Raw genomic sequence first — 25,664 nt, 5'->3', positions numbered from 1 at the left:
ATATAAATCCCTTTCGTATATATAATTTTCATAACAACAATCTTGTTTTCTTCATTTTAACATAACTTATAATATTGTAATAGCAAATATTAAAAAAAAAGAACACTCACAAAAAAATGATAATTTAACAAAGTAAATACACATACATATACATAAGTAGTTAATAATTTTTTAGTATAACAAGTAAAAGAAAAAAAAAACAATAAAAAAAACTAATGTTATATTGAATAATGGTGTGAAATATTTGAATAAAAAGAAAAAAACAATAAACTCGAATTAAAAATTGTCTTTAGGACCAGGGGCTCAACTCGTGTTCCATACATGGTACATGGAAAGGTTGCTCAACTTCAAGGAAACTAGGAAAATTTTTTTTTGTTGCAATTGGTGTTGTTTATTAACCATTTTTTTCACAAAAATATTATATTGCGGAAAACCACAAAACTTGAATGGAATATTGTGGTTTCTCACCTAATTTGAATCAAAAATAGTTGATCAAGATTGTTTTATCCCAAATTTATACATTTTGATACCCGTTAACGTGGAAATATGAATTTCTGTTGTCTCTAAATTTGAAATAATTTCAAATTATTTTCTTTTTTATTTAAAACAATGCGCACACATATACACATTGTGAATATGTTTTGACAGAATAGGGGCACTAAAAGAAACAAATTGTATTTAGGGGGTAGCTTTGTTCTACCTTCTGTAATTATACCATGCATGAACCATAAAAAGGTAAGGCAGATCTACCGGTTAATTACAATTGGTCTGTTCCAGAACTGCAAAAATGTAAACGTTTTTACTATGATAACCAATTTTCCCTTTATGATATCGAAGAACAGAACAAATTATTCTAAGTGTGGCCGACTTCTGCCAATTTTGAGTATGAATTCATGTTCCAGAGAGGAAGTTTAACAAATAAAATAGTATCAGTCGGTTTTGCCGACATATGTATACCCCTAAACTTGAGTTATGATTATGATTCAAAGGGTCAAGAGCTTTATGGTGGAGGTTTCGAAGCAGTTGGGCAATATTGAACAATTCGTATCTGACATAAGACTGATATGGATATTACAACGTGTGCCAGATTTGGACTATATCGACTACTTCCAATACTTTATATGAGATATGTGCACATTTTTGGAAAATGTGGAAATATGAGTGAGGTAACAGATATAGCGGACCGAAGTATTCAATTTTCATACTTCATCTAATACAGAGAAAAATATTGGTACCTGCAAAATGTGAAAGAAATCCAATTTTATGCGAAATCATAAATTTCGATAAACTACATTTTCATATCAAATTTCTGGTTAAGAGAAATATTAGATATAGCAATTTCTAAAGAATCGCCGAATTGTTTCACAATTTATGACAGATATAAGTATTGGCAATTGTGTCCCTTTATGGATGTGTTACCAGAAGTGGTTCGCAGATATATATCATCTTCACAACAGATCCCGCGTTAGCATAAATATTTGGATGTGTGAAATTTAAAGAGATTTGGAAGCTTATTTTGCTTTCGTCGAGCGTTTTATTTTTCAAAACCTTTATCCCTATATGGGGGAGTTACCAGAAGACATGGTCCGATCTCTACCATCTTTATAACGGATCTTGTGTTGATGGTAATATTGAGATTTGTCAAGTCTAAATGGAATGGGAAGTAAATTTCCTGTTTTATGAGCTTCGTGTGTATTCAAAATTTTAAACCTTTGTGGGGGAGATACCAGAAGAAGTGGACCGATATATTCCATCTTCACACCAGATCTTGGGTTAATAAATATATTGTGAGGTGTGTAATTTGAAGAGAACCGGATCTTTATTTCAGATTTTATCATCGTTTTGGTTATTCAAAACGTTGACCATTTGTGGGGGAGATACCAGAAGAAGTGGACCGATTTCTACCATCTTTACATGAAGTCTTGTGTTTATGGAAATATTGAGATGTACAAAGTCTGAATGGAATCCGATGTCAATTTCGTGTTTTTTGAGCTTAATGAATATTCCAAATTTTGACCCTTTGTGGGGGAGGTACCAGAAGGAGTGTACCAATATATTCCATTTTCACACCAGACATTGGGTTAATAAAAAGGCTGTGATGTGTGTAATTTGAAGAGGACCAGATGCTTATTTCGGATTTTATGATCATTTTGGTTATTCAAAACGTTGACCATTTGTGGGGGAGGTGCCAGAAGAAATGGTCCGATTTCTACCATCTTTATATGAAGTCTGTGTTTATGGAAATATTGAGATGTACAAAGTCTGAATGGAATACGACGTTAATTTCGTGTTTTTTGAGCTTAATGAATATTCCAAATTTTGACCCTTTGTGGGGGAGGTACCAGAAGGAGTGTACCAATATATTCCATTTTCACACCAGACCTTGGGTTAATAAAAAGGCTGTGATGTGTGTAATTTGAAGAGGACCAGATGCTTATTTCGGATTTTATGATCGTTTTGGTTATTCCCAGCTTTGACCCTTTGTAGGGCAGGTACCAGAAGAAATGGTCCGATCTCTACCATATTTGCAATAGATCTTGTGTTGATGGAAATATTGAGATGTGCCAAGTCTGGATGGAATCGGATGTTAATTTCGTGTTTTATGAGCTTCATGGATATTGGAAATTGTGACCCTTTGTAGGGGAGGTACCAGAAGGAGTGGTTCCGATATATTCCATCTTCACACCAGAGCTTGGGTTAAAAAAATAAAGAGATGTGAGTAATTTGAAGGTAATCGGATGTTTACATCACATTTTATAAGAGTTATAATTATTCAAAATTTTGACCCTTTGTGGGGGAGCTACTTGATGGAGTGGACCGATATTGTCCATTTTCCCACCTGACTTAGAACAGATGCAAATATTAGGATTTGCAAAGTTGAGGCAAAATCGGATTATCCTTTCTCTTTGTGTCCAGTTTATTATTTTGTTCGAAAATTTTGACATTTTATGTGGGAGGTACCAGAAGGAATGGACTGATATTGCCCATCTCCGAACTCGATCTAAGTTCAACAACAATATTACGATGTACCAAGTTTGGATCAAATCGGTTACTCTCTTCGACAGTTATTGTGCGGATCAGCCAGCCAGCCAAACAGACGGATAGACGGACATCGCTCGATCGACTCTAAATGTCCTGAAACGGATTTGGTCCAAAGCGACGACCTAGGGTCTAAAACCGTTATTTCGATGAGGCATGTTTTGGCCGTATCAAATGATATATACCCTCTCTAGCCATATGGCTGAGAGTTTAACCATATAAAATACCCTTTTCCAATTTGTGATTTTTTGAGGTTAACTTTATTAAAAATTACATACTATAAACAATAGTTTCTAATTCATTTCTGTAAAATCACATATTAATGAAAACTTAATATGTCTGTATTACAGATTCCATCAACTTCATTTACTTTATTTCCTCTTTGAAAACTTTCCTTTACCCTTTGGCTTTGATTTGTTGGAATAGTTTTTGGCATTTGATCGTCGCTTCTCTTCCCATTTCAATTGTTTCTGTGACGATTTATCCTTGTTGAAAACGGCATTTGAAGTACCCTGGCCCTTGACCTTGCCAGTTTCTTCGAGGAGTTCAGCAAAGTCATCGGCTGCAGCGAACAAGGAGCTCATGTCTAAAAAAGGACAAGATCAAAAAATTATTATAAAATCGTTTGGTTTCGAATATTTGAATTTCAAAAAGCAATCGTACCTGTACTGTGTTTCAATTTCTTGGCAAATGAACGTTCATTTAATTCCGAACCATCCTTTTTGGATTTCTTGGCCTTGGGTGGTAGCATATCATCATCGTCGTCGTCATCATCTTCTTCCCCACTATCACTGCCAGACATTTCATCCGACATAGAGGCTCCATCATCGAAATCTTCCTCACCATCCAGTGCCTCATCTTCATCCATATCATCATCGTCGGCATCATCATCCTCATCTTCATTAAAGTCAATTGAAGCCTCTTCATCATCGGACACCTCATTACCCTCAAATTCCACATCTTCATCATCCAGTTCCTCATCATCATCATCATCACCCCAATCGGCATCAATATCCTCAACCTCATCATCTTCATCCGCAGATTTCTTTTTGCTTTTGGATTTTTTAGGTTTAGCTTCCGATTTGCCTGGCTCCACACCCAAATCTTTGAGGAAATCTAATTCTTCTGGATCACTGACAACCCCATCCTCCTCTTTCTTGGCCTTTTTCGATTTCTTACCGAAAAAGCCATCCAAGTAATCTTCAAATTCATCATCATCTACATCACGGGCCTGTAGACCCTCACCTTCTTCCTCATCGTCATCTTCAGTGGATTTGGTTTTCACCAATTCAGCTTGTTTACGTTTGTGTTCAAGGTAATTAAAGATAAACATTTCCTCCTCGGTGCAGTTATTTTTTGTGAGGGACTTCACGGGCATGCCACGGGTTCCGAAGGATTTATACGACTTGTGTGCCAGTGGATGTTGAGCAGCACTGGATTTATCATCTAACTTTTTGGGATTTTTAAATGAGAATCTCTCCAGGAAATGGGCCAAACCAAAATCTCTCAGTGGGTCGCCATAATAGTCAATACGTTTATCTGGAAAATTTTAAATGTTTCAATTATTAAAAAATTATTATTAAATGTTAAAAAAAATCCACTTACTATTCAAAACACTTTCGGCAAACACTTCAATTGTGGGATGTATGTGCCTGCGTAGCAATAGCAACTCATTTTGTAAGGCAAATTCGGCCCCAGCGAAATCAGGCACTCGATGGAAGGGATCATATTTACTGGGTGCTAACTCTTTTACTTTTGCCTCTCCGTTTTTGTTTTCCGCCACCTTGGTGTGATGCCAAGATGAACCGGATTTTTTATCCTCTGTCTTTACTGCCTTCGAATCTTCAGCATTTGATTCGTTTGTTGTAACTTCCTCTGGGGCATCTTCATACTTTTCCTCACCATCACTATCGAATTTATTTAACTCTTCATCGGTGGGAAGAATTTGGGGGGTAACAGAAGCTTTGCTATCTGAGTTTTTCTTAACATAATCTGGGCACAATTCTTTGCGGGTTTGTAGCAATTTTTGTATGACAATCAAACAACCGGCTGCCACATTTGAGGGAGTATACAAGGCCAATTGAAGGAGTCTCTTAATAAAGGCTTGGGCACGTGGAACATGTGAATCAATGTACACCGCACGATGTACAATATGCAAGAGCTGAGCAGCCGCCTTATTACCAATTGTGGTAAGATCCATATCCAATAACTTCTTGTAGAGAGCATTATAGAAACGATCACCCTTTTCCGTCTTGACCGTAACCAATTGCAGCAATAAACCCAACGTTTGTATGGACACATGTATGTCGGCCAAATGGACCAGACGATAAATTGTATCTTGCATATCTTTACTTAGCAGCTCTTTATTGCCATCTGTGGGCTTAGCATCCACAATTGCCTTTTGCAAACATCTGAGAATGGCCTGCATGGTACGGCTATTCACAGCACCCTTTTGCACCAATACCTTGAACAAGGCAAAACAAATATTCACCAATTTTGTACAAACTTCAGGCCTGCCGGCTGGAGCAATACTGGCCAAAAAACATAGAGCAAAATGTTGGGCCCTTTCCGAAATGTTGTTACGGAAGAGTAGCTTTTCAGCTTCTGTTACAATTACACCACACATGTTTGGATGTCTGTGGGCCACATCGGTCAGATGATGTAGAGCTTTTGAAGCCACTTTTGCCAAGGGATCACCCAACTTATTAATGAGCATGGTCAGCAACATTTGTTCTTTTTCCGGAGCATACATAAGCAGTTGGGATGCCGCCACAATGGATGTTGTTTTATTGTTTTCCTGGCCTCCCTGCAGACTTTGTTGGAGGTTTTTGAGAAATTCTAAAAATATGGAACTTGAAAATATATCCCTTTGCAATTATTTATCAAACTTACCAAAATACAAATCCTTTAGCTCATTTTCAAAATGCCAAAAGGCATAGATCTTTCTCTGTTGTTCCTTTGTTAGATTGGTATCTTTGCGTACAGCCTTCCAATCGGCACCACGCATTTGTATGGAATACAATTTACGAAAGGCCGGCAAAAGTACTTCCTTCCAGAGATCTGTTATGATTGTTATGACCTCAACACATGATTTATTGGACATTTTGGTGAAACCAATCAATGTGGATAGGGCTTCCAAATTGGCCAAGGGGTTACTGGTTACCAATAAGGCACCGGCATTTGCACGATCTTTGGCAGTACCTTTATGCAGGGCCGTCTGTAACCAACGTGCATCAGAGGGATTTTCTGAAAAGCGAAACAATTATATTATTTCGTCATTACATTCCCCTCGAGGACTACTTACTTTTCATAAATGCCGACTTTTCCTGGTCATATGAGGTGCGGCACAGATTGTGCAGCTCCATTTGTTCACTGTCTTTCATGTCCAAAATTTCATCGCTGGAAGGATATTGGGAATACTATGTGGAACAAGAAGAAATGTTTAAATTTTCTAATCTGCTAGGTGAGGAGTCAATACTTACCACCTCATACCATTTCTTGGGTGTCTCTGCATCATCAATATCATCGTTCTTTGAGTGCTTCGGGACTCCCTTCTCCTTTTTTACCTTAACAGGTTTCTTAGCACCATCTTCACCCTCATCGTTGGCTTTTTCTTCTTTGTTTTTCTTTTTCTTCTGCTGTTTCTCCTCGGTCACAACATCACCATCATCATCAAAGACGATTTTTTTATTTTTTGGACCTTCTGCGGACATAACTACCATTCTTTTAATATTCTAACTATTCCAACTCCCGAACAAAATTCCAAATGGATATCAAAACAAATAATTCCCACACGTGCAAGAAGGTAGAGCTGTGTGGTTCGACAACGAAGTAGTTCAATGATAGTATTCTCTGCTATCGGAACTAATACCAAATAATTTGTTCATGTTGTTCTTTTGCCTCGTTCACGTTGTGTTGTTCCCACCAAATGAAACAAGAGCGAAGAGGAACGAATGAGTTATGGGAGAAAAATAGCCGTTAATGATAACGCAGCCATTAAAGTCTTTTTTTTTTAACGGGAATGAATTATTTGAAACACTAAATTAAAGAAAGGAGAATTTGAGGGAATGGAAATAAAAGCCTTGTGTTATCCGCTCTGGTTGCATGTTCATTGGCGGCAAACAAGAAGAAGAACGAATGGTATGTGAGAGAAAAATGACTGTTACTGGTGTGATAACGCAGCCATTGAAGTTTCTAAGCGGGAAATGAATTATTTGATGCTAAAATATATTAAAGAAAAGTATATTAAAAAAATGAAAGTGTTGGTTAATGAAGGCTTCTGTTATCCGCTCTTGTTGCATGCCCATCAACGACGAACAAGAAGAAGAACGAATGAGATGTGAGAGAAAAATAGCCGTTAATGGTTTGATAACGCAGCCATTGAAGTTTTTAGGCGGGAAATGAATTGTTTGAAGCATTGAATTAAAGAAAAGGATGTTTAAAAGAATGAAAGTATTGGTTAATGAAAGGCCTCTTGTGTCGCATCCCATATTGACGGCGATCTAGAGAAGGAGGAGACGAAAGATTTCTCCGCTGGTTTGCCATTTACTTCGGTTAGTGACGTAGCTGAACATGTCACACCGGTCATAAAGCAGGCAATATTACCCCCTCCTCCAATATTGCCCTATGAGACGAATTTGCATTTCCGCAAGACAAAACATGCCGCAGTCTGCACATCAAGATCGATCATAAACGTGATAACGCTATACGTGTCAAGCCTTAATGTAAACAACAAGAGAGGCGGAGGGCCATAATGAACATTGATTTATAATAATTTTCCTTTCCCTAAGGACTGAAAGCAGAACATAGGTTACGAAAATGGATTTTTGTGGCGATAACTAGGTTTATTGCAAGGCTAGAGTCGCTAAAATCTTTTTTGGCTTCTCATTCTCGAGACAATGATGCCGCCCAGGGACAACGTTATGTTTTCGCAGCCTCAAACTGGGATAAGGTAGACCTTTGAATTATCCATTTATCTTAAGCCGGAAAAAGTCGATTGCCACGACAAAAAACGGAGAAAATAATGGATTTTCAATTATATTTTAATACTCCGGAAGCCAATTGGGTAGTAGAGACACTATTGTTAGTGGTAAGTGAACTTCCAGAGCAATTTCGGATAAAACGGTCACATACAAATTCCAACCAATATAGTTCTAGCTATCAGGATCGCAATCAAGTCATTAGATGATATTGAAACAGCACAACAGGACCCATAACTAACTGGCGATTGTCAAGTCGACAATAAATCTCTCAAGGATCATGCATGACTACTAAACGCTTTTTTGATTCCATTATAATCTTAAGGTATGTGTCCTTTATTCCATTAATGTTTTGCAAATCTTTTATACTTTTTATATTTTATTCCAATACTTTCCTATGTTATCTTCAGAGGTTAGGCTAATTTTTAAATTAAATCCTAGAAAAATTAATTGAAATAAGGAACTCTCTTAAAAACAACAACGTGACTCATTTATTAACAGATCTTACAAACGATTTAAAGTCAATTATCCTATTCTAAACAGCCCTTCTTTATCAGCTGGCCATTGATTTAATTTTCTCTATTTCTATTTCCAGTTGATGAATCTGAAAAAAACCAACAATTATTTATAATCCCCTTTGCAAAACAAAAACCTGTCCCGCTTACCTTTTCGGCATGTTTTTGTTGTACCTCTTGGCTGGCCGATTTGCGAAAACCTTCATTTTCCATGCGCATTTGATATCGTTTCAAATCGGCTTGAAGCTTTTGTAATTTTTGTTCATTTAAATTTTGTACAGAAGACGCCTTTTCTCCCTTGGGTGGTTTATACAAATCGTTTGTAGTAATGCCTAAAATAAAAGCATTATTGAAATCCAACTTTTATGAATGAAAAGGAAACTTACCAAAACTACAAAGATGTCCGGCAGTAGAAAATACTCTCAAATTATGTTCTTCTTTTGCCTTATCATTAATTCCATGCAAATGAACTCCATTGGTCAATGTCAAAGCTTGAATTTCTTGTAGATGAGGTTGTAACACTTCCAAAGCCTCCTCACTGTGGCCATATAAATACAGTTGGGGATCATATTTTTTACTAATTGTATTGCGACTCTTCACTTGACGTATTTGCTGACATATATCTAAAATATCCGCAATCTCCTTTTCCAATTCTGGATTGTGGAACTTATTCAAGTCGATTTCAATATTTTTGGGCAAATGCTTCAAAAGTTCCTCCGCCAAAAATGGTGTAAAAGGACTCATTGCCTGCAATGACCAACTTAGCACTGTAGCCAGAGTGGCACAATGTATGTAGCCTTCGGATTTTTGTGAATTTATGTTTCGCTTGCAAGTTTCCTGAAACATTGTTTTTATTATTTTATATTCCATATAAAAGATAAAGAAGAAATACTCACCACATAAACATCACACAGGTTATTGTAGAGGAAACCTTTCAAGGCCCCCGTAGCGGTGTGTAGATTATAGTTCTCAAAACTTTCATTACAGGTCTTCAAGGTGTCGGCCAATCGACTTAGAATCCACAAATCCCATTTTCCCAAAGGTACTTGATTCATAGTCTCAATTTCATGCAACGGCATATTAAGACGTTCTGCTGAGCCCAAGGTAAATCTCGTGGCCTGCCATATTTTGTTAAGGAACAATTTATTGGTGTGGCATTCATTAACATCGAAATTAATGAAATGACTTTTGATATTATGGCTACACAGGGTGAAACGTAGAGCATCTGTGCCACACTCCTGTATGCCTTGGGGGAACATACGCTGTAGGCCCTTCAAGGACTTTTCAACCTCACTATTACTGAGGACTCCAGATTTATGGGCAGATTTTAATTCCTCTTTAAGAGACTAAAATACAAAACACTCAAATATTTATTTTTATTTTTGAGACATGAACTTACCTCCAATGACGCCCCCTGTACCACTTGCTGAGGCGTAACCACATTACCCAAACTTTTGGACATTTTCCGGCCATGGGCATCACAGACAATACCATTGAGAAGGATTTTCTTAAACGGCGACTGGCCGGTCAACTTTACACCCAACATAACCATACGTGCCACCCAAAAGAATAGAATATCATGACCAGTTTCCATTAAATCCAGAGGATAGTGCTGCTTATATTCCTCTTCTGGCCAATTGGAGGCCGAAAATGGCAACAGACCCGAAGAAAACCATGTATCTAAAACATCGCTGTCACGTTTCAGTTCAACATCGACTGCTTGCAATTCATCTTGGGCCTTGATTTTGGCTTCCATTTCATTGTGGGCTGCCACCCATATGGATTTTCCACTATTCGTATCTGTGGCTTTGTACGCTGGAATCTGATGACCCCACCACAGCTGTCTTGATATGCACCAATCATGGCAATTTTCCAACCATCGTTGCCATTCAATTTCAAAATTCGGCGGCACAATTTGTAGACGGCCACTTAAAACTTCCGCCAAGGCCTCATCGGCCATTGACTGGCAGTGGAGGAACCATTGTTCCCTTAACATATATTCAATTACATCCTTAGATCTGGAACATATGGGCAATTGCATAGCATGATCTCTTACATCTCCCAAAAGCTGCATTTCTGCCAATTTTTGAAGAATTCTGTCCCTTGCCTCAAATCTGGGCATATTGGAAAATGCCTCGAAGTTTTCCCTTATCGCACCCTTTTCGGAAAATACTTGTATGGGCCGTAACAAATGCCTTTGGGCCACATCAAAGTCGGCCCGATCATGGGCTGGGGTTATTTTCACTGCCCCTGTACCAAATTCAGGTTCCACAGTTACATCGAATACCAATGGTATGGGTTCCTCACGGAAAGGATGCCAAAGTTGCACCTCAGGTTGATCACGATATTTGCTGTAACGCTCATCGAGTGGATTTACAGCCACTGCAACATCTCCGAGCAGAGTTTCCGGTCGGGTGGTGGAAACTTTGATGTACTCATCACTGGAACCATTCATTACTTTGTATTGGATATCGTAGATGCGTCCAAAGGTGATATTTTTATCATAACCCGGCACAGCCAACTCTGTTGGACCTTTTAGATCCAAGGTTTCGACTTCTATGTCGGAAATGGCTGATTCCAGGGCACAAGACCAGTTGACCAGAGACTCTTTACGTTGAATAAGACCCTCCTCGAAGAGGCGGATAAAGGCTTCATTGACGGCATAGGCTTGGCGCTAAGGAAAATACAGAAGTTTAATGATAGATTAACTTATTTAAATTGAAACTGTCATCCTCTTTGAATATACCTCATCCATTGTAAAATACTCCCTATCCCATGTCAAAGTACAACCCAGCTTTCTCAAATCCTCCACAATGCCGCCACCTTTTTCCTGTTTCCATTTCCACACCTCTTGCAAAAATGCCTCCCTACCCATTTGATGTCGTGATATACCCTTCTCTTTGAGCAATTTCTTTTCCACCACCACCTGGGTGGCAATACCGGCATGATCGGTGCCCGGTATCCAAAGAACATCATAGCCCATTTGTCGTTTTTGTCGGGCAATAACATCTTGTATGGTGGCCATTAGGGCATGACCCAAATGCAGGCTGCCGGTTACATTTGGTGGTGGCAGCAACATACGAAATGTTCCAGGCTTACATTTTCCCTTCATATCATCGGAGGTGTATTTCTTGTCCAGTTTGTCTTTTTCCACATCCCTCGGCTGATAGCCGGGTGCTAGAGAAAAGGAGAAGTTTTAATAAATTCTTTAATGAAAAATTACATGATTTTACCTAACTGAGCCACTCCACGGTGGAATGTGGGGTACTTGTGCAGTCGCTCATGTCGGAGGCGTAGATTTATGTTCCTGCGCGAGGATATTTGCAAGATTTTGAGCATTGCAATCGAACTCCCTCCTTGGTTATGAAAGTGATACGAAACAGTTCAAAGGCGCTATTCTGTGAAAGGAGCCCTAGGAACCAGGTTATTTTCTGTTCCCTCTTATCACCTATCGAATCAGCTGATATTGTTTACATCTGAATCCACTGTAAAATGGGTGCCTTAATGAACTCCATGCAATACCCATGGCTCAATAAGAAATTTTGCTGCACTGGAGTCTTATTGTGTCAATTTTTTCACAAAATTTTTTTATTCGGCGAAAACCCACAAAACTCGAATGGAATTTTGGGGTTTTTCCACAAAATTTAATCCCAGATAGTAGGACAAGATTGATTTAGCCCCAAATTATACATTAACGTGAAAAATATGCACTCCTGTTGACTCTAAATTTAAAATGATTTCAAATAATTTTCTTTTTTATGCAAAACGATACCCACACATATACAAACTGCGTATATGTTTTGACAGAATAGGGACAAAGGAAAAAAGGTGTTAGCTATGTTCTACCTTCTATAATTGAGGCATGGATCGGACTATCAATTCAAATTAAGGAGACGCAACGCTTTGTATGTGCTTTCCGTTGATACTCGGCCTTTGGTTCATTTAGTGAACACAGAAAAACAGCTGCTTTGTTGGGCAAAAATAGTATTTATAGAAACCTTAATATGATATTTTCGACATTTTAGAACCCTTGCAATCGTTGTTTTTGCATTCTTGTGTAAACTTGCGGGCGGAGGTGTGTGACGACCACTCTTATTTTTCTATTACAAGTGCATAGAATATTACTTTTTTTAATCACAAATAAACGTCAATATAAACAAAAGTACATTGAATTACAGCAATTACAAGTGAATTATTATGGAAACATAAAAGAATATGTAATAGAAACAACGTAAAAAACAGAAAACTATTGTGAAAAAAGTGCATATGTGTGTGCGTTGAAAAGAAAGCAAACAAAGGTAAAAAACACCGAAAATTATTGTGGGAGTTTTTGGGGTTTAATCTAAAAAACGTTTCAAAAGGAAAAAAGATAAAAGATTGTGCTCGTTTTTTGTTTTTAGTACATTTTCTTCCACTTAGATTTTTGGTAGCTTATATCTTAAAAGCTACTACTTTTTCCGTTGTTTTTCTAATTAGCATTTAATTAAAGCGAAACGTACGCCGAGAGGCGCATTTGTTGTATAAACTCCAGTTAGAAACCGAAAAAATGGAGAGGGTTGACATTTATGAAACATGATAATTCTTGAAATATCTTCAGGAAATATCTGGGAGTATGTCAGAAAATATAAATATATTTAAATATATACGTAATTTACATATATATTCTTTTCTTCAGAAGAAAAACAATGTATAATGTACTAGAAAATAATATACAAAACAAAATGCAAAAAAACACACAGCAGGCTATGAGAATATAAATCTCTCTCAAATCTCTGCAAAGTTAAAGAAAATTGAAAAGAGAGTGTAAGGTAGGGTTGCCATTGCATTTTCGTGATGAGGTTAAATGAAGTTATTTAAATATAATTTGCCGGGCAGAGGTAAACCCAAAGAAGCTTCTTTGAAGTTAAAACAAATATTTTTTATAAATACAATTTTGATCTGTACATACTATTTTAATCCATCTAAAATAATAATTCCATTATTTGATGACACTAGCTATTAAAAGCGCCTTTCCACTAAACCATGCCATGGCAACCCTATCAAAAACATCCAGAGATGATGCGCAGGTGTATAAAAATGGAGGCTCAAATGAGAGAGCACACCGCACTGCTGCTGTGCTCCAATAGGATTGATTTTTCCATACACAGAAATTGCAATTAGTTGGTTGAAAATTTTTACAGCATTCACACGGAGCGCGCTTGACGATATTTGTACTGCGGTAGAGAAGAAAATATTACATTGCAATTTGTAACTTTTGTAAATGTAGAGCATTTCTAAAGAAAAAGTTTTATATTGTGTCTTAAAGTTTTTTTCTTGATGAAAAACGAAGAAAAAAAATAAGAAATTTACCACTGTGTGTTTGTAAAACAAAAAAAAAAAAAAACTAAATTCAAAATTCCAACAAAGTGTGCGTGTGAAAAAAATGTAATTCGGAAAAAACCTACATATTTTTCAAAATTAAAGCAAAGCGTGTTTGGTTTAACGAAGAAAGAAAATTTGCATTCTTGTTTTTCGCAAGAAATTTCTTTTTATATATTGAAAATCGAAAGAAAAACATAACAATTATTATGTAAAAAGCCAAGTAAAGCGTTTTCATTTTCAAGCAGAGCCAGCTAAACAGAAAACGACGAAAAACACAGCTACATCCTCCCATTCATTTATTCATTCATTGTTAAACAAAAATCCAACCAGCCAGGCAGCCAAGGGTTGCAGAAAAAAGCAAAAGAAAATACTGAGAGCAGAAAAAAAGTTGCAATTAAATAGAAAAGTGTTGCACCATTAATTGAAAATAAATGAAACATTAAAGAATTTGTGTGAATTTTGTAAAATTAAATAGAAAAGAATTCAATTTTGTGCAAATAAAAATCCTTTTTTTTACATACCTACAAAGTAAGGCAAAAAAGGAGGTGGAAATAACAAAATACAGAACTTAACCTAAAAACGTTATTGAGCGAGAGAGAGCGAACGAAATATGCTGAAAGCTGCCGTTTAAACATCATTACAAATAGGTGAGAGCAATCAAGCCCCCAGTGTGTGAGAGAGAGTGCCACAAATCACATTGAGAGTGAGTACCCCCCAAAAAGAAAGCGCAATACTAAAACAAAAACAACATTTTGTAAATAAAAACAACCCCTCTTCTCTGACACACGTAGAATACAGAGCAAAACCAAGCAAAGCTCCCTTCCCTCCATAGTAGCAGCAGCCACATTACATTACATGATGTTGGAAAAGCAAAGCAAAAAGAAAATAATTATTATTATTCCCTTGTTTGCTCTTCTTCATACATCTCTTCCGTATCAAATTTTATTAATATTTACTTGTGAAGTGTTGAATAAAAAAAGAAAACAAATAAATAAATGGAGCAAGAAGTAAAAAATAAGAGGAAGAAGAGCAGCAGCAGCAACTTGACAAATGTGGGAGATAAATAAAGCCAATTGGAATCCAAGTTAAACACGTCGTAATCATCATGCTGAAAACGTGATTTTAAATTTCTGTGCTAGAAAACAGCTGGGCCGCCCTGATTATTTAATTTCCGAGAAATAGATTCTCAGGGGTATTATGACCTTTGACATTATCACTGGTGGTCCTCTTTTTAATGGTGTGTGTGAGTGAGTGCACAACCGAAAATGTTGGCTTATTTGCCTGTCACTGCTGCTGCCCTCAATTTCCAATTGGTTTTCATTTTTGCTATACCATTCATTTGTAACCTATATTTTAATGGAGAAATCTATTTAGAGAGGGTGGTGGAGGGTAGTGTTTCCCGGGCGAATAGAAGATGATTGGTATTAATGTGACTAAAAATATCCTGGTTTTCTTTGGAAATTAAAACCAAAAGGGAACTTTTCGGATTGGAATACAAAAAAAGTGGATAATTTTCATTAAAAAATAATAATAGTTTAATATTTTTCACATTTTTATTAAGGAATTCATCAGAATTCATTCTGAAAAATTTTGAAACCAATCAAATAGGAAGCCTCTTAGAGGATAATTATATCTTAGGCATATGGCCACAGATGGTAAATAAATCATTTGTTACAACCAAAATATGCCTCATTGAAATAATGGTTTTATATCCTAGGTCTCTTTGGACGAAATCCGTTTCAGGGCAATTTCGGAGTCGATCTAGTGGTATTCCGTCTATCGGTCCGCTGGTCAGGCTAGTGTACACGACAGCCCTCGAAGAGAGTATCATAAAACTCGCTGCACGCAGAAAGAACCCTCAGTGTTAGGGTTATAAATAGAAATATCCTACAAAGCGATAGAAGTTCTCCTATGCTTTCATCAAACTTAGAACAGGATTGATCACTTCTACAAAATCAAGGAAGAATCCGATTTACTTCAAATAGATCTGATTTGGATGACGCCCGAACTTATTCCACATCTTCCAAAGATAACAAGATTGAGATAACGTTGCCAAAGAAAGTCAAGGGAAAAATCTCAAGATCGGGGATGCCAGGTGTCGATATACGAAGCTTGTAGTTTCAACTTATCATAAAATTCTTCACCCCTTTGGCTCACTAAACCTTGATGCATTGCTTCCATAGCAATTTGACTAATCCGTTCAAGTCCAGCTACATGCCATTAAGTATACCAAAGTAAGCCTAATCTGAAGCTTATACCTTACACTATTGTCCATGCAAAAGATACCTCCAGCCATATGGATCCTAGGTCTCTTTGGAACAAATCCATTTCAGGACATTTGGGGTCGATCTGGCTGGTGCGCATGATAACTCTCGAAAGGGGGGAGTATCCGATTTGATCCAAACATGGTACATCGTAATATTATTGTCAAACTTAGATCGAGTTCGGATATTGGCAATATCGGTCCACTCCTTCTGGTACCTACCCCACAAAATGTCAACATCTTGAATATCTAAGAAGCTCATAAAACACGAAATTAAAATCCGATTACATTCAGACTTGGCACATTTGAATATTTCCTTCAACACAAGATCTCTTATGAAAATGATAGAGATCGCACCATTCCTTCTGGTACCTGCCCCACAAAGGGTCAATTTTTGGAATAACCAAAACGATCTTGAAATCCGAAATAAGCGTTTGGTTCTCTTCAAATTACACTAATCACAATATTTTTATTAACCCAAGGTCTTGTGTGAAGATGAGATATATCGGTCCACTCCTTCCGGTACTTGCTCCACAAAGGGTCAATATCTTGAATATCAATAAGATTTTTCGATCCTCATAAAACGCGATATTAATATTCAGACTTGGTATATCTCAATATATCCATCATCACAAGATCTGTTATAAAGATGGTGAAGATCAGACCATTTATTCTGGTACCTTCCCCACATAGGGTTCAAGATTTCGAAAAACAAAACGCTCAAAGAAAGCGAAATAAGCATCCAATTCTCTTCAAATTTCAAACATACAAATATTTTTGCTAACGCAAGATCTGTTGTGAACATGATGTATATCTGCCAACCCCTTCTGGTAGCTCTCCCACAAAGGGTCACAATTTCCATTCATCTATTCCAAACATATGACTTATTATTATTTACAACTTTTTATATCTCTTCTCTTAACCAGAAATCTGATATGAATATGTAATTTATCGGAATTTATGTGTACCAGAAGGAGTGGGCCGATATTGCCCATCCCCGAACTCGATCTAAATTTGATAATAATTTTACGATGTATCAAGTTTGGATAAAATCGGATACTCCCTTCGAGAGTTAACGTGCGCACTAGCCAGCCAGACGGAAGGATGGACGGACAAACATCGCTAGATCGACTCCAAATGTCCTGAAACGGATTTGCTCCAAAGAGACCTAGGTTCTAAAGGGGGTTATTTCGATGAGGCACGTTTTGGCCGTATCAAATATTTATATTATCTGTTTTCAAAACCAAACAACGAAAAATCCCCCCATAAGCGAAATGAATTTCTTATCTCAAAAAACAACAGCGTTATCATTAGAAATCAGAGCATAATTACAATTAGTCACAATATCTACGAAGTGTTTTGGGACAAAATTTCAAATATTTGGATGGATAACAACTGTTTGTTTCAGAATACAATTAAGTGATAAAAAAAAAACTTATAGTACACCCAATATATTTAAATTTACATTTATTTTAGTTTGGATTTTCAACGTTAAACGTATTTCGTAACCTAATCCAAATTTCAAAGAAGTACTTTTAATTTTCGGCTAGTTTCACTTTTCAAGAAGGGCCCCCTTTTAGGTTCATCTGTTCTATTATGAAGTTAAACAGCTTGCTTCTAAAGTTCCAGTAGCTGTTGTTTCTTTGAAGAAAATTAAATTATTTCGATCTACTATTTCCTCGTTCCAAAGATGCCAGTTCTCCTCAATTTTTTTCCATATTTAAATCATTGTTTTTCCAAAACGCATGTTGCTACTGTTTCACCTTCTTTGCCCCCTTGGGTTTTAAATGGCCAAACAACAATGGGACGGCCCATTCCACAACAACAACAAATAACAACAATAATAATAAACAAATAATTTTCTCCATTCATGCTTGCAAAATCAATTTGTTGTCCCAACTGAATGTCAAACAATTCAATTGAAATAAATACTACAGACCATCACCCAACAATCATTCATCCATCCATAGCATTGCATCCCATTCTATTCCATTCATCTATTCCAAACAACGAACCAACCAACCGACCGAGCGACCAACTCACCATAAAAGTCATTTTTGTAACTAAATACAATTGTTTGTTCGTCTGTCTGTCTATCCGGCTTGTTGTTGGATGGTTTGTTATCCCTCCCTCCTGCAACGAGCTTTTGTATATTTGTCCATCAATTCATAGCCGTAACAGCAGCTAACAGCTGTTGTTGTTATTGTTGTTGCTGAAAATGTTTACTACTAATTGATGGCATTATTTTTGTATTGCTTGAGATTGTGTTGAAAATGATGGTGGTGTAGTTAGTTGGGCATACCCTATAATATTGTTAGGGGTCTTGAACTTATTGTCTTTTTTTTGGAATGGAATACTCCCATTGAAGGTCTTTGGTTTATAGAGAGTAATAATGTTTAAATATTTTGAGAAACGTTGATGGTCCTATGGGCTCTGATCTGTATCTGTGGAAAATATAGGGAGCAAGCACTCTCCGCTTCCGCATTTTTTTATTTTCAATTTCAAATTCCTAGGGATCGGCAATATTACCGATAACAATACGAGAATTTTTTTGGTCGACAATTTCCACCTAAAATCGAGTCAACAAAGTGGTCTTTCTTGACAAGTTCAGAACATGTTTTAAAACTCCCCTTAAACGTGGTCATAGCTTGCCAAAATATACTACAAAATTATTTTTTTTTATAAAATTCTACTATAGGTTCCAGAATAAAGCAAAAGCCTTAATCTTACCTTAACACCAGGAATTTAGGAATATTAAAAGCATTTTTTGGTTAAAGCCAAACTTCATGTAATTTTAGGCAAAATCCTCCTGCAAAGCATCATTTTAGAAAAGTCGTGTCAAATACAAAAAGACTTCATGAAGTTTTTTTTTCTGATTTTTATACCCTCACCCATATGGCTGATACGGCAAAAACGTGCCTCATCGAAATAACAGTTTGGAGTCGATCTGGCGATGTCCGTCTGTCTGTCTGTCTGGTTGGTGTGCACTTTAACTCTCAAAGGGAGTATCCGAATTGATCCAAACTTGGTACATCGTAATATTATTATCAAACATAGCTCGAGTTCGAAGATGACCAATATCGGTACTCTCCTTCTGGTACCACCCCCACAAATCTTCGAAATTTTCAAAAAAAAAAAATTTTTTTTTTTTTTGCACAGATAGAGAAACGATATTCCGATTTTGCTCCAACTTTATAAATCCTAATATTTGTATCAGTGTTAGGTCAGGTGCGAAAATGGGCAATATAGGTCTACTCCATCAAGTACCTGCCCCACAAAGGGTCAAAATTTTGAATAATAAAAAATGTCTTATAAAATGTGATGTAAGTTTCCGATTGTCTTCAAATTACACACATCACAATATTTTCATTAACCCAAGGTCTGGTGTGAAGATGGAATATATCGGCCCACTTCTTCTGGTACCTCCCCCACAAAGGGTCAACATTTTGAACATTCATGAAGCTCATAAAACACGAAATTAACATCCGATTCCATTCAGACTTGGTACATCTTAATATTTCCATCAACACAAGGTCTTTTATGAAGAAGGTAGAGATCGGAACACTCATTCTGATACCTCCCTCACAAAGGGTCAAAGTTTTGAATAACAAAAACGAACATAAAATCCGGAATAAGCATCCGAAACTCTTCAAATTGCAAACATCACAATATCTTTATTAACCCAAGGTCTGGTGCGAAGATGGAATATATCGGTCCACTCCGCCCCCACAAAGGGTCATAATTTTGAATATCCGTGAAGCTCATAAAACGCAAAACTAACATCCGCTTCCATTCAGGCATGGCACATCTCAATATTTCCATCAACACAAGATCTGTTATAAAGATGTTAGAGATCGGACCAATTCTCTCAACCAGAAACCTGAGTTGAATATGGAATTTATGATTTCGCATTGGATATAAATGTTGGATTTTTTAACTGTATTAGATGAAGTACTTCGGTCGACTATATCTGGTACCTCGTGCACATTTTTTATTTTTTATCAAATTATCACATATCTCATAAAATTAAGGAAGTAACCAATATAGTCCGATACGAAATGGACAATATTGGCCCATTCCTTCGGAACCTGCCCCATAGAGCGTCAACAATTTGAATAATCATAAGAGAAGTCAAAATATATTAAAATAATCGAACATTGGCTGAGGGTTTACATCTGTCGGAAAGCCCGACTGATACCTTTTTCATTTGTTTTCTGATAATATAAATAAATGAAAACCATATTTTACGGAACATAGTCCTGTTAAAGGAACAGCCTTTTGCCGTACACAGAAGTTTTTTTTTTTGGATCTATAGAGCCCTTATATCTATCTATTATGTCGATTTTCTTCTTTCATTTTATAATTGGAATTCTTTCTATACATTTATTATGACTCTTTTCTTTCATAATATGAATTTATGATCGTTCATAGAACCAATTTCATATTTCAGACCACAATCCTTTCGGAAGCCTTCAATGCACAGAACAGTTTATGATGGTGCCCTATAATTCATGCATAAGATCTTCTAGTGTTTTTCGATCTGTAGAGCTCTTGTATCAATCTATTCAAAGACCTAAAATGGTAAAGACTAGACAAAATGCATTTTGAGCAATTGGTTTGTGTCTACAATACATAGATTAACAGCTCATGGCAAAGACATGTTAATATAAAAACCACAATTACAGAAACGGATAACAAATAAAAAATTGAAAAATCCAAAATTTTGGTTTCAAATTTCTATTCCATGTGCCTTTCCGAAAATTTGCATATTGTCTTAGCGGTTTAAATCAGTTAACATTGGTAACTATGTTGTTATGATATCGTAACAACAGAGGTATTTTCACAGGGTTACCATATTTTGACTCTGTCTTGTCCTATCTTTACACTTCTATGTCTTTGATCTATTATGTCGATTTTCTCCTAAAATTGAATCGATCGTCACAAACCGCATTTGTACTCCAGGCCACATTCCTGTCAAAGGTCTTTTATTCAATGAAAAATTTATGAAAGTGTCCTCTGATGCATGCATAAGACCAAGAGATTTTTTTTATCTATTTAAAGCCATTATACCAATATTTCGCTGATTTTCTCCTTTTCGTCGATTTTGTCTTACACTTACCTTACCCTTACCCTTTCCATTAATTTTCTTTCATACTAGGAATAAATTATTGACCGTAATCCCACTTTTTGTATGCTGCTGGATCATTGTCCCTTTGAAGGCATTTTACGGCTTATAGCGACCTTCTGTCCATAAAAATACTTCTCTCAATCTCGTATGTCAATTTTCTTCTCCCCCAATAAGAATGTAGTGTACTAATTGGTCGACCATAATAACCATTCGTTTGTTTTGTTTTCCTTTTATTAATGTGAGAATATTAAGGCTAAAGTGCCTGGGGAGTGATTATTATCATTATTAGATTTGTATATTTCTGTTTTGTTCTTTTTGTTTTTATTATTTTTTCTTGCTTTTCCCCTCAATTCATTTGATTAGTTAATTTTGTTTTGTGGTTTTGCATTTAACTGCCTTTCTTTCCATTCATCAGTAGTGTTTTGTCAATTTTAATCTGATGGCAATTATCCAGCTCTCCCCCTCCCCACAACAGAACAGTAATAAAAACATTAACACTCATACTCATAAATGTTGTGAGTATGAATGAGAGTGAGAGGGAGCCCATATTATCTCTGCCTTAATTGCACCTGCCAAAAAACCACACTCTTTGTGTAGAGGAGCAAAAAAAAAAAAAAATAACAACCAAAGAAAGTGGTGCTTAAGAACTATTAGAAAAAACCCAAAGCCATTTGTATAAAATAAATTGAAAAAGTAATAATAAATTTCACTAAAGCAATTCAACAGCATTACAAAAACATTGTATCGATTTGACAGATGTTTTGCTGCTTTTTTTTGCCCGACAGCCAACAAAGGGGTAATTGCTGCTTGCTGACTGCCGGCCTGACGCCTGTCATTTAACAGAAGAAGTGATTTTCTTAAGAGTTTCAGTTTTTTTTTGTTGAATTTTTTTCTATATTTATATTGTTTATTGTTTTTATTTTCACTTTGTTGTTTTCTAGTTGTCTATTGTACCTTCTTTTTTTCCATTGTTATTTTTTTTCTAAAAATTGCAAAGTAGTGTGATTGAGGTGGAGTGTAGCGAAGTGTACCCCCTCCCACCATACAAATCATATCGTCACCATTGTTTTGATGGCGCGGCGGCAGATGCTAGCTAGCATTAAATTGTTCCCTCAAAATTGGAGCAATCCGTGCAAAACGTAACAAAAAAACACCAACAGCAACAACAATGTTGCCATAAAAAAAGACATTGTATTGCAAAGATGACACAAAAAAAAACTATAAATGTCTAGCGCTATTCAGTTGACTGACGACTGCAAAATACAAGTAGTAGTAGGTACCTACTTTGGTGGTACAACGCCACAAAAACAAGACCTCTGGGTGTACTGTTTTTGGCCACACAATGGAGTGAGAGAGGGTAAAGTAATTGTGGTTTCCACAACATTGTATTAGTAATAATAATTGTTTTATGTTTTCTTTTTTTTCTTATAGATTTTTTTGGGGTTTCAAAACCTGCAATTATGAAGCCAAAGATTATGTTTGTGGGATTAGAGGCAAATTATGTACAATGTCCAATTGAGTTACAAACTTGCAATTAGCAAAGATGAAGAACAAACGTCTTCATTTAAAAAAAATCTGGGAAACAACAGGAGAATTACTCTAAACAAAGAAGACCGTACTGAAGAGCTAATATAGATTTAAAATCAAAATTAAGTTCTATATGGCTGGAAGAAGCATTTAAAATATTTCTGGCTTATTCTAGACATAGAATACCTTGTGCGGTCTTCTAGAGGTAGTATAGCTTAATGGGGTCTTCTACAGACAGAAAAACAAAAGACTTTCTTTTTGTGAAATATTTGAGATGCTCAATTCCTTTGGTTGAACTACGTTGACCACACAATGGAGAGGGTGAAGTAATTGTGGTTTTAACAACATTGTGTTTGAAAATAATTGTTTTATATTTATGTCTTATAGATTTTGGGATTTCCAACACTGCAATTAAGAAGCCAAGAATATGTTTGGAATTTTCAAAGAGGAAATAGTACATTTTCTGGGAAGCTTTGTATTATTCTTTACATAAATGGATCTTTTATAGACATAAGAATTTACTGAGGTGGAATTCACGTTGAAGGCTTTCTGAGTATAGCTGAACATTTCACATACCTAGAGATAATAGATGTTTGTGGAGTCTTCTGGAAAAAAAATATATTTTTAAGACCTTAGGCTTTTTTTTTTATAGATTTTCCTATCGATGGACGACCAGATGTCTTCTACAGTGAGAAAACTTTTTTGAGGTCTTCTGTTACTAGAGCACTTCTCTGAGAATTGAGAGACAAAATAGTTTTCTGAGAATTTTCAGAGATAGAGGACTTTCTAGATACAATAGCATTTATAGGGTCGTCCACTGAATTGAAGACCGACCATTGCAAGACTTCTTAAGATAAACAAGTTTTCTAAGGATTTCTTTTAAGGATTCCTTTTAGAGATAGAAGATCTTTCTAAAGTATTCTAAAGCTAAAAAAGCTTTCTGAGGTCATTTAAAAGTCACTAAAAGGTAAAAGACTTTTGAAGTGGATATATAAGACATTTCCACCTTTTGAATGTTGAAAATATTCAAGTGAGGGATGAAGACATTTCTGAGACCTTTTATGGATGAACAATCTTTCTTAAGTTGTCTATATAAAATAAGACCTTTTTAAAGAGTTACGAAGACCCTTCTGATTCATCTATTGCTAGAAAGTTTTTCCTCTTTCAGGGATCTTCTGGAGACGGAAGATATAATGATCAAAACATTAAAATATGCTTTCCTGTCATCATTTATAGATACAGTAACGTTTTTATTTCTTCTTAAAAATTTCCCAACCATTGAAAGCTGCCAGGAAAGATAACCATTCTGTAATAGAATACTTTTTAAAAGACTTATTTGCTGACAGACCAAAGTTCTTCTAGAGACAAAATGAGATATATGCGCCTTTCTTGGATTGCGTGAAAAACTCCTTTACAAAAGCCTTGTCTTAGGTCTTCTTGATATAGGAGAGTTCTTAAGGCCTTCTACAGATTGGAAATATTTCTGATGCCTTCTATTTTTGAAGTCTTTAATTGTTTCATCTAGTCAGAAAATGTTAGAAGAGCTTCTAGAGCTTCTTTGGAAGATGTTTATGATGTCTTCTTCTTGATGCAGGAAACGTATATATGTGATTCATACAAGGAAAGTGTATATTCATACGACAGCCCTGTCTACGATGCTGAAGGACCAAGGACTGTCATCCTATCCAACTCTAGGGCCTAAAACCCTTTCCAGGGATTTGTTGGAGATAAAGGAACCTTCATAAGACTTCTAGACGGAAAACTTGTTTTTTTCATTGATTCTATAAATAGAAGACCTTCTTGGGGTAACTTAAAAATCAAAGGTCATTCTAAGATCTCCTGTAGATGAAAGGTCCTCGGACATCCCCAATAGATTGATGTCATTTTGTGGTCATTTAGAAATCGAAGGTAATTCTGAAATGTCCTGTAGATGAAATATTTTCGGAGATATCCTATAGATGGATATCCTTTCTGAGGGCTTTTTAGAATCAAAGGCTTTCTAAAAATAAAATCATTTCTTGAGATCTCCTAGAGACCGAATGTATCTTCTGCATATGCAGGACCCCTCTGAAGTCTTTTAGTTAAAATACCTATGGAGATCTTCCATACTTTATGAGGTGTTTGTACGATAGGGAATGAGCCGAAACTTTTTCTATCAAAGACTGCCACCCCAGCCCTTTTGGGGTCACCTAGAAATCAAAAATCATTCTAAGATGTCCTGTAGATAAAATATGTTTGGAGGTCTCCTATAGGTGGATATCCTTTCTGAGTGTTAAAAAAAAAACAAGCGCTTCCGAACCTTTCTACCAATAAAGGCAGTTCTTAAGGTCTTCTAGGGACAGAATATTTCTTCTGCATATGCAGGACCCCTCTGAAGTCTTTTAGTTAGAAGACCTCTGGATGAGGTGTTCTTCGTATAGAGATATTTACGATAGGGAAAGATCCGAATCTTTTTTTTTTATAAAAAACTGTCACCTTAGCCCTTTTGGGGTCACTTAGAAATCATTAATCAAAAATCATTATAAGATGCCCTGTAGATGAAATATGGTCGGAGATCTCCTATAGATGGATATCCTTTCTGAGTGTTTAAAAAAAGCAAAGGCTTTCGATCCTTTCTACAAATAAAAGCATTTCTTAAGGTGTTCTGGGGACAGAATATATCTTCTGCATATGGAGGACCCTCTGAAGTCTTTTAGTTAGAAGACCTCTGGAGATCTATACTATATGAGGTGTTATTCGTATGGAGATATTTACGATAGGGAAAGATCCGAATCATATTTTGTTATCAAAGACTGTCACCTCAGGTCTGCTACAACCGCAAAAGCAGAAGAGGAAAGGGAAGAACTTTCTAA

At 36.2% G+C, this 25,664-nt stretch overlaps 3 protein-coding genes across 10 annotated transcripts in view; 1 reads left to right on the top strand and 2 right to left on the bottom strand.

Moving 5' to 3' along the window:
* Positions 1 to 3,276: 3,276 nt before the first annotated feature.
* Positions 3,277 to 6,866, bottom strand: LOC101901547 (uncharacterized protein F23B12.7). The gene is made up of 6 exons (XM_020039182.2): positions 6,522 to 6,866; positions 6,344 to 6,458; positions 5,932 to 6,285; positions 4,645 to 5,877; positions 3,703 to 4,578; positions 3,277 to 3,625 (listed from the first exon to the last, which is right to left on the bottom strand). Exons 1-6 carry the CDS (start codon positions 6,759 to 6,761, stop codon positions 3,411 to 3,413), a joined length of 3,033 nt encoding a protein of 1,010 aa, XP_019894741.2. The 5' UTR covers positions 6,762 to 6,866; the 3' UTR covers positions 3,277 to 3,410.
* Positions 6,867 to 8,482: 1,616 nt separating this feature from the next.
* Positions 8,483 to 11,939, bottom strand: LOC101888033 (valine--tRNA ligase). The gene is made up of 7 exons (XM_011296989.3): positions 11,767 to 11,939; positions 11,280 to 11,710; positions 9,933 to 11,207; positions 9,430 to 9,879; positions 8,920 to 9,370; positions 8,684 to 8,865; positions 8,483 to 8,622 (listed from the first exon to the last, which is right to left on the bottom strand). Exons 1-7 carry the CDS (start codon positions 11,870 to 11,872, stop codon positions 8,572 to 8,574), a joined length of 2,946 nt encoding a protein of 981 aa, XP_011295291.2. The 5' UTR covers positions 11,873 to 11,939; the 3' UTR covers positions 8,483 to 8,571.
* A 632-nt stretch (positions 11,940 to 12,571) lies between these two features.
* LOC101898721 (testis-expressed protein 2) overlaps positions 12,572 to 25,664 on the top strand; it is a 98,421-nt gene continuing 85,328 nt past the window's right edge. For 4 of the 8 annotated variants that reach the window (XM_059119457.1, XM_059119462.1, XM_059119464.1 and 1 more), the window contains exon 1: positions 13,684 to 14,597. The gene's annotated coding sequence lies outside the window, so the exon portion shown is untranslated. Of the gene's footprint in view, positions 12,832 to 13,683; positions 14,598 to 25,664 lie in introns of those variants that run through there. The other 4 variants (XM_059119461.1, XM_059119456.1, XM_059119458.1 and 1 more) reach the window with 3 other exon arrangements.

Source organism: Musca domestica, unplaced genomic scaffold (genome assembly GCF_030504385.1).
Source record: "Musca domestica strain aabys unplaced genomic scaffold, Musca_domestica.polishedcontigs.V.1.1 15, whole genome shotgun sequence".
Taxonomy (NCBI): domain Eukaryota; kingdom Metazoa; phylum Arthropoda; class Insecta; order Diptera; family Muscidae; genus Musca; species Musca domestica.
This window is presented reverse-complemented; position numbering and strand designations above follow the sequence as displayed.

Coding starts and splice junctions, on each gene's coding strand:
- LOC101901547 (XM_020039182.2), bottom strand. CDS start 6,761: ATGGTAGTTATGTCCGCAGAAGGTCCAAAAAATAAAAAAATCGTCTTT. Junction 4,579..4,644: donor TGCCGAAAGTGTTTTGAATA/GTAAGTGGATTT, acceptor AAAATTTTCCAG/ATAAACGTATTGACTATTAT. Junction 3,626..3,702: donor GAAATTGAAACACAGTACAG/GTACGATTGCTT, acceptor GTCCTTTTTTAG/ACATGAGCTCCTTGTTCGCT.
- LOC101888033 (XM_011296989.3), bottom strand. CDS start 11,872: ATGCTCAAAATCTTGCAAATATCCTCGCGCAGGAACATAAATCTACGC. Junction 11,711..11,766: donor CCGTGGAGTGGCTCAGTTAG/GTAAAATCATGT, acceptor CCTTTTCTCTAG/CACCCGGCTATCAGCCGAGG. Junction 8,866..8,919: donor CGGACATCTTTGTAGTTTTG/GTAAGTTTCCTT, acceptor CTTTTATTTTAG/GCATTACTACAAACGATTTG.